The sequence below is a fragment of the Daphnia magna genome, linkage group LG10, assembly GCF_020631705.1.
Source record: "Daphnia magna isolate NIES linkage group LG10, ASM2063170v1.1, whole genome shotgun sequence".
Classification (NCBI taxonomy): Eukaryota; Metazoa; Arthropoda; class Branchiopoda; order Diplostraca; family Daphniidae; genus Daphnia; species Daphnia magna.
Genome location: NC_059191.1, coordinates 6,302,242 through 6,310,924, shown reverse-complemented (window position 1 = coordinate 6,310,924; position 8,683 = coordinate 6,302,242). Strand labels below are relative to the sequence as shown.

At 40.5% G+C, this 8,683-nt stretch overlaps 1 protein-coding gene and 1 long non-coding RNA gene across 4 annotated transcripts; one reads left to right on the top strand and one right to left on the bottom strand.

Moving 5' to 3' along the window:
- Positions 1–5,210: 5,210 nt before the first annotated feature.
- Positions 5,211–6,298, top strand: LOC123476830. Its single transcript, XR_006651720.1, has 2 exons — positions 5,211–5,846; positions 5,921–6,298. It is a non-coding gene; the product is annotated as an uncharacterized LOC123476830 (long non-coding RNA).
- LOC116933728 (ankyrin repeat and SOCS box protein 3) lies at positions 5,871–8,242 on the bottom strand. 3 transcript variants are annotated; one of them, XM_032941447.2, is made up of 9 exons: positions 7,885–8,242; positions 7,663–7,815; positions 7,486–7,595; positions 7,268–7,428; positions 7,050–7,202; positions 6,820–6,981; positions 6,552–6,748; positions 6,334–6,478; positions 5,871–6,271 (listed from the first exon to the last, which is right to left on the bottom strand). In XM_032941447.2, the coding sequence occupies exons 1-9, from the start codon at positions 8,081–8,083 to the stop codon at positions 5,917–5,919; spliced, it is 1,635 nt and encodes a 544-aa protein (XP_032797338.2). In that variant the 5' UTR covers positions 8,084–8,242; the 3' UTR covers positions 5,871–5,916. The 3 variants fall into 3 exon arrangements, with proteins under 3 accessions (XP_032797338.2, XP_045035607.1, XP_045035608.1); XM_045179672.1 differs by having other exon boundaries at positions 6,552–6,676; XM_045179673.1 differs by lacking the exons at positions 6,820–6,981; positions 7,050–7,202 and having other exon boundaries at positions 6,552–6,676.
- Positions 8,243–8,683: the final 441 nt, after the last annotated feature.

Below are 8,683 nucleotides of genomic sequence, written 5' to 3'. Positions count from 1 at the left end.
GATTCAACCGGGAGGAGCCGCAATGCTGTCAGTATCAGATGGGAGGATGACCGGGAGGGGGAGGCTTTGGTTCTGGACGGCGACATCGACTTACTTCTGGGGAAGGACATGTTGGAAAAACTTGGAACGCGGATGAAGATTGGGGCGCTACCGGAGATCTTCATTGGAGACACTGCCATGGGAGCACCGGTGGAAGAGATGACGGAGGAAGCACCGAAACTAGTAGTCCAGAATGGATGCGGGGTCCCACCCCGATCGAGGAAAGTGGTCGCAACTCAACCACTAGATTTGAATGGGTTTGGCGAAGGTGCACTGGTGGAACCATCCCAAGCATTGCAGACGACGAAAAGGGTGTCGACGGGTAAGGTCCTAGTTAGCGGCGTGGGAACAATCGGACAGATGGCGATAACCCACTTATCGGACCACAAACAATGGATCGAAGAGGGGACGGTGTTAGGAATAATCGAGCCAGTGACCGAAATCAAGGATGGAGACACGCCAGTAGCCGTCGCGACAGCAGGGGCAGAGAAGAAAGCGCGTCGGGAGCACAAATTTGACAGCAGGATTGGAGAAGGATTAATGCCGACAGACAGAGAAAAGATCCGAGAAGTTTTAGTGGAATATGGCGACTATTTTTCGTGGCCCGGAGACCAACTAGGACTGTGTACGGCAGCAGGGCAGACAATAGAGGCCAGGGGAAAGGACATCCGTGACCGAGAGGCTGAAACTAGAGAGACTATACCCCTGGACGAGGAGGTGCAAGAAGCTCGAAATGAAAGGGTGGACGATCAGGTGCGTCGATCGACACGAGTCCGGATGCCACCGGTACGATACGGACAAATGCCGCAGGTGGCAGTGGGGGCTCTTCTCCTTCTGCTAGGACTACTAGGACCGCGGATGGGGGAACTTTTCCCATCTACTCAACTTCGGTCGGTAGACGACTCAGTAGACGACTCGGAGAAGGAAAAACGAGCGGCGGAACATCATACATACCCATTCGAGCTATGGGGTGTGGGAGCAGCGTTGTTTATGGCCAGTGTGGCTGTGTTCAGCATCCAGCGGTGCCGCGGGAGAAAAGGAGACGTTAATAGGGCCGACCTTCGGGAACGCCTACGGATAGTGGAGGAGTTCGTAGAAGAAGAAGCTAAGAAGCAACGTGCGCGGCGGTGGAGTACCGCCGAAAAAAAAAGGACGATGTTTTTTTGGGGGGTGTCATGTGGCCTATATCATGTACCAATGTTCCCGGTTTTCTTTCGGTTTATATCTTTTTTTGTGTTGTCTGTTTTTTTTAGTAATGCATTCGGGGACGAATGCAGCTAGAGGGGGGGATGTCACGTGGTCAATGACCACGTTATGTGATCCGGTATGCAATGCTACCGGACGTGTGACGTCAGTGTTTCCCCCCCCCCCATATATAGTCCCCCCGTGGTCGTGTATCGCCCCAGTCTTAGTCTTGTGAACCGTCAATACAACTTACTGTTACAATACCATGAGTTTTTACTTCATGAATACAAGTATATTTGATGCAGTATACATATAGAAGTAAAAACTCTATTTGATGCAGTATACATATAGAAGTAAAAACTCAACTCATGAACATTGTTTTGCGTTCTGTCCCCGCAAAAAGTTCGTTGACCGAGGTACCAATTTTATTTAGTAGGTAGATGCAAGGGATGTGAAAGGCAATGGGATGGCCCACCATAAGCGTGGCTACACCAGTATTCTATTACTCTGCTAGTGCTACTGTGCTAGTACTCCTACAGTGCTAGTACCTAGTAGGGCTCGGCCCCGATCACGTTCTTATCGGGGACACCGCTAAGTTTCCCCGATTAAAATGAATCCGGGAAGTTCGGTGCGGGGATTTTTTTTTTTTTTGTGCTGAACGGTGCTATAATCGGTGCTGTACCGCAAGCACCGACAAGAAATGCGTCTGAAGTAATGGAAAAAAAGGTGACGCCATGTTTGACTAGTCAATGTTTCTCATTGGTCAATCAGGACCACGTGACTAGTGTGCGATTTGTTATTGTTTTCGTTCAATCACGATGTACCAGGAGAGGTGGGCAAACGCAGTAGGGCTTCCCCGCTTAAAACTGTGCCAACTTTCGGTACTTGTTCTCACTTCTGCCGCTAGGTTCTCTAGTGTGAGTGGCCCTCAGATTTGGCGCGAATTATCAGAAGTAAAGCGTCTGCCATCTTGTCGATAGTAGATTCCATTTCCTTGTTTCATTTGATCATTTCGTTCTTTAACTTAGGGTAGTAATGTGTTTTTGATAAATTGTGTTGCGAAATGGTTAAATGCTTTGTGGTTGGATGTTCTACGGGATACAAATCAGCCAAGAAAATGATGCTAAGGTATTAAAACCACCCAAAAAAAAAAGGCAATTCATTTTCTGGGGTAAAAAATCAAAGGCAAAAGGACTGTCAATAATCAATGGTGAGGTACACAAAATTGGAGCGTACAACACCTACATTGATCATGTAGTATATGATCTTTCTGGGTATTTGATACATGCGCGACGAAAAAGGATTGAAAATTGCAAAGAATGTATGGACACGTTAATCACAAAAGAAGATATCCCAAATGATTCTGAATATCCAGACAACCTCGTAATTCTCAGAGTTAAGGGTGGGCTAAAAAAAAGTTACCCAGAATTTTTTTTTTTTTGAATTTCTTGTGTGGAAAATTTGCTGATTAGACATTTCGATGGAAATGACAGCTATATCAGGGATTCTTTTGAGTCGGTTATTGAAAAGGTGTCAAAATTCAGCTTCTACTCTGTTTGCTGCGAAATACATCAACGTGTGACGATTCCATTTCTAGTCTATGAATACATTGTCCTTCGTTTTCGCTTTCAAGCTAAGTGAAAAAAAAAATGAGATGGATGTGGCCAAAAAGTCGAGTATGCGACACAAGTCAAGAAAACTGTCCAAATTGTGATCAAAATCGTAATTTTTATTGCATTTTTGTTGTTGTTACATTTCAAAAGTGATAAAAACAAACAAGAATTAACAATTATTTTGAACAAAATCAATAAATTGTAATTGATTTTACGTTATTAGAAACTAGCATTGTGTTAATTTTATTGTTACTGAACTAAAACACCCTTAAACCACGATGCTTTATCCACAATGGTTAAACTTGGCGCCAGATTTGAGGGCCACTCACACTAGAGAACCTAGCGGCAGAAGTGAGAATAAGAACTGAAACTTGGCACAGTTCTTTCCTCTCGCGTTTGCCCACCTCTCCTGGTACATCGTGGTTCGATGGTGACTTACATTTCTGAGTTGATTACGAATCGTGGGATTAATAGTTTGACTATTTTCGTTGTGTAATTGTTACTTGATTATAAACCTAAAGGCAATTTTTCAACGAAAATGCCACCCAAGAATTCACGTGTACATAAAAGATCGGTGTCGGCTTTGTCCAATACGTCTAACGTCAGTAGGGGAGAGTGGGGGCAATTGATACACTTTTTGGTTTTTTGTATTTCTTGAAAAAAAAACTTAAAAATTTAATATAAAATTATATAGAATTGTAGCCTATTATCTCAGCTACTAAACGATATTTTTTTTTTTGAGAAAAGATTAATTTTAATAGTAGTAAATTGTAAAAAACTGAGGTCGCTTCGAGTGTTTCAATTGCCATGGTAGCAGGGCAATTGAAACGGTGTGACGACGCAATTGCAACGTGGGTTTTCCCATAAGGAAGCTTCTTTATACCCACATAAAATGAAAATCACGATATTTCAGCAGCCACAACTGCTAGTGTGATGAAATTTTACCATTAGGTACAATGCGATTTACAGATTTTTAAAATATGCTTAAAGTAGATCGTAATTTAGTTTAAAATATTTAAATAATTAAATTAAAAAAAAACCATTAAGCAACATGCTTTTTTTAATAAATCCCAAACAGCGACTACAAGTATTATAGTTGTGTTAACATGAAGATTTAAATTTTTTTAAATGAATTACGTCAAATACTTGCAAAAAAAATGCAACCACTCACAGACAGGGAATATAAACAAAGTGTTTCAATTGCCCTGCAATAGAGTCATCGTTACATTTAATTATTTAAAATTAGTTAAGAATGCAGGGAAAAATTAAATGACATTAAATTGTAGAAAAATGAATTGCAAATCATCTGAAACTAATTTTATTACTGAAGCGTAGCGTTTAAGGGGTTAAAACAAAAAAATTGAAAACGCAAATTTAACAGACGGAGAACAAAAAACAGTTTTTTCGAGATATCTTAAAAAGTTTTGAATACAAAAACTCGTAAATTTTTCTAAACTTGTAAACCCCCTCATTCTATTCACCCTAATTTTTTCAAGAAAATTCCTCTTATACGGCGAGAGAAACAATTTTTGTTTCAATTGCCCTGTGTCTCAATGGCCCCCACTCTCCTCTACACAAAGCACAATTAGTATTGAATTTTTCAACAATGCAGATGAAAGTGCTGAAATGCAATCAACAAATAAAGCAAGTAGTCTTGCAGGTCAGTTCTCTTCTCAATTCCAATTCTGTGAGGAAAAATTAGGTAATTTAACAAAAACTTGTTCACAGGCACATCTACGTCAACATCATGTTCTCAGTCTACAGAATATAATCACATTTTAATTTTCGGAGTGAACTTATATATTTATGGTTTCCCGTTTTGACTTATTACATGCTTTTAAGACAGGTTGAAATAAGAAGAATAGTAACATTTTAGTAAAAAAGTATTCTGAATGAATATTTGTTATTACTAATTCAAGTTTAATTACGTAGTGATGGTGTATTCTTCTAATTTTTATTCGAAGTTATGCCACACATCCAAAATCGTTGTCTTAAGTTTCCTAATCGGGGATCGTAATCGGGGATCGTAATCGTGGAATACTTCTTATTGATAATCGGGGAAGGAACCGAATCACCGCACCGAGCACCGATATGACTTCCCCGATTAAGATTATCCCCGCACCGGATCGACTAAAATGCTCCCCGATTGGCGCGGGGCCGAGCGCTAATATCTAGGGCAGAGTCAGAGTCATAGAAGATAGAACCCTGGTTGGTTCACGCTGAGAGGAATCCCTATACCGCGTTTCGTTGGTCTCTATGTCCAAAATTTCGACGGTTTTGGGGCGGGGCACAGTGGTGGAAACTAGAATCAGAGTCATCTATCGAGAGAAACTGAGTTATTTAACGACCATTGTCACTGTTTCTTTTCGAGCTTCAATTTTCCTGGTGTCGTTTGCTCCGTTCGTTTCCTTTGTCATCTTGTGATTGGCTGTTGAAGTTTTCAAACACTTTCCTGATTGGTGCATTCATCACACACCCGCTGGAGGCTCTGACTGCTATTTCCAAAATTAGACACAACGACAGACGATTTCCCACATGTCGTGAACCAACCAGGTTTCCATGACTCTGGCTGTGATCGGGCGGCCCTCCCCGCCCAACAAATGGCTAAAAACCGCGCAATTTTTTTTCCGTGAACACTAGGCAGGTCTCACTTCTGGGTCTAGGGCTCGGCCAACGTTAATCGAGTCGTTTTTTTGCTGCTCCGGTGGATCCTTTTGGTATTCGTGGCGGGTTGCCCCGTGTGTCCTACCCTTTTGTAAGAAAAACCACGTCAAAGTATCCTGGCCAATTTATATCTGAAATATGCAACGAAAGAAAGCCAAATGAGTTGTGTCCTTTGATCGTGCATTTCGTTAGGAATTGGGAAACGATAAAGAAAAAGGAAAATCAGGGAAAATGGTGTAAACGGTATCTGAATATAAGACGTTTTACCTACAAATAAAGAAGACAGCGTGTGTTCGAGTACCTAACACCTATGGGGCTAATTTCATGATATATTACACCCCTTTGGTAAACCAAGATGGAATAATAATATTATTATTGACAAATTTTATTTCAATTTGAATATAAACGTCTTTGTTTAGAACACCACATCGCTGAAACAGAGATAACTCACGAGAGACTTAGGAAGCGGAAAATTTAACTCTGGTATGGAGAAACATGTTTTATGAAATTTCAACGCAGAACGAATTGTTCTGCGGCTCAGTTGTTTCAAGGTGTTGACTTCTTTTGTTTCAAAATCCGTGGAAAACCCTGCCGCATTCAGCGCTGAGAGTGCAAACGTATGAGCAGCTGTAATTTGATTTGTATCCACAGCACGGAATGCTCTCATCACAATGCTATCGTCTGGAACATATCCAAGATGAAGTATATGTTGAAAGGCCTTGGGATTAAATCGTAACGCAAGATGCATCACTTCACCCAACTCCTTTGGTCTAGAATACAAACAATCAACTGTCAAACATTTTTACTTCAACTTAAGTATTGAAACAGTTACGTCACACGCAGAACATTGCACTCCTGAACGAGAAAATCTAACGCCAAAACCTGTTGCTCACGATCTTCGTCCCATGTTGCTATCGCAATGAGCGCGAATAAGGGTGGGACAAATCCATTCTTGATGGCAATGACGCCCGATGAACCTTTACATTTACAAGAAAAAAACATTTGGCAAGACTTTTTTAGATACCTTCCATAACATTCTACGTTTCCAACCTTTCCTGATAAGTAACTTAACCGCTTCGATCGATTCGTCGCCGAACGGCGAGTAAGCCATCACAAAACTTAGTGGGGTAAGCCACTTGTAACCAAGGGCGCGAAACCATTTTCCACCAGCAGTACTGAAATTGATTGGAAAGGCAAAAAAATCTGGTTTCAAGCCTTCTTCAATCAGTATTCCGATAAGGTTCCACCTAACATTTTCCCAAACAAACGTGGACATTCGCAGGTATTAGAACCATCCACTTAAACCCGATTTTCATACCTGCCGTAAGTCACAGCAAGCACAAAAATGTTAATTGATTCAATATCGGTGGAGCTATAGTTAAATCCCGATATGGAATGATAAGTGTGATTATGTAGGTTAACGGCACATGATTGTTCGATAAGAGTGTAGTCCGTTATGCCAAGTAGAAATTTCAGTACCCTATGAAGGATATTCGTAATTATTAAAACGGATCGGTCAGAGGCTGCTCGAGCAAAATTAAGACAAACGCGGTATGGTTTCCTATGACAGCCAAATGGACTGCCATAACACCATCATTTGCTTTCAAATTTGGATTTGCACCAAGCTCCGCGAGCAGTTGCACACATTGTAAACAACCTGATTGGGCTGCAAGCATAATTGTGGTAGCACCATCATGCGCCCTTTACAAAGGATGGAAAATCCGTTTAAGTTGAGTGAGTGGTTTCTCGCCAAAAGCTATTTGCACCTTAAATTAATTAATGATGGTGGGCTTTTGTCCAAAAGGATTTGAACAACTTGACAACTATGACTTTGGGCACCACAAAAAAGAGGTGTTCTTCCATGAGAATCTTGTACTGTTTTGTCTGCTCCATTGCTGAGTAACACTTCCACTACTGTAAAATGACCCTGCATACTTAGTTATCATTTTAGTGTTAAATAATATGAACATTCAAATTAATTTACCTGTATGGCAGCCTCATGTAATGGGGTATAGTCCCCATAATCTGTAAGATTCACATTGGCCCCATTGGATATCAAGAGGTTGGTCATTTCTTTGAAACCTTTAGAGGCAGCTGAAAAGTAATGTGTTGTGTTGTGAAGTCTAGGAGGTTATCTATTACACTTAAAAAGATTGCTCACCACGATGCAGTGGAGCAACATCTTCATTATTAGGTAGATTGGCATGTCCACCAGCTTCTAACAGTATTTTAGCTGCATCAAAAGAGTTATTATCTGCAGCAATCCAAAGTGCAGTTTGACCTTCAAATGTATAGGCATTTACATTTGTGTTGCCTAGAAAGATGCAGAAAATTCTATGGATATTTAATCATTATTGGGCACAACAACATTGCACTATATTACTGTGACACAGGAGAAATTTGAGGCATTCTGCATGATCACAATAGGCTGCTTCGTGAATAGGTCTCCATCCTCGATTATCTTGAGATTCAATCGAATTACCTTGATGACTAACAAGCCATTTCAGTGTCTCTAGGTTGCCTGCACGGGCAGCAAGAGCTACTGAAGAAGATGAGTCGGGATAGTTCTCGTCAAAGTTCATTTTATTCGAAGGGCTAGTTTGAGGTTAAAAGATTTTTATCCAAGTAGTATGTTTAGGCTGCAACCATATCCGTATCTTTTTATTCGAATAATATGACAATCATAAACTTTGTTGGGCCAAAGTAAAGTGCGGACGCGGACTGCGGACTGGCCAAAAAATTTTTATATATTTTTCGCCAGGTTGGTCGCGCACGCCTAGACGAAGCCTATGGCAAAGCTGCACCGGTACTTTTTCTGTAGTGGTGAGTGATAGTTATCGTCTAGCTGACACTTATTCAGTAGATAAAACTTATCGTCTAGCTTCCAGTTATCGCAGCCATTATTTACGTTTATTGTTTTTGTTTTTTTCTTTTGATTTGGTTTTAAAGTGAGTTGTATTTGTGTTTGTATTTTTAAAATCTATATATATGTTTAAAAAGAATAAACTTTTTAGTGAAAAAAAAATTTGCTGTATTTCATTTCTTTTTGAACCACGAAACGATTTTGACATTAGAACAGAAGTAAGAATATATTAGGCTCTTACCTAGCAAGATAAGTTTTCTCTAATCCGAGAAACAATTTTTTTGCGTTTTGTCGCCTCGGTCCAATACTGCGCTTGATC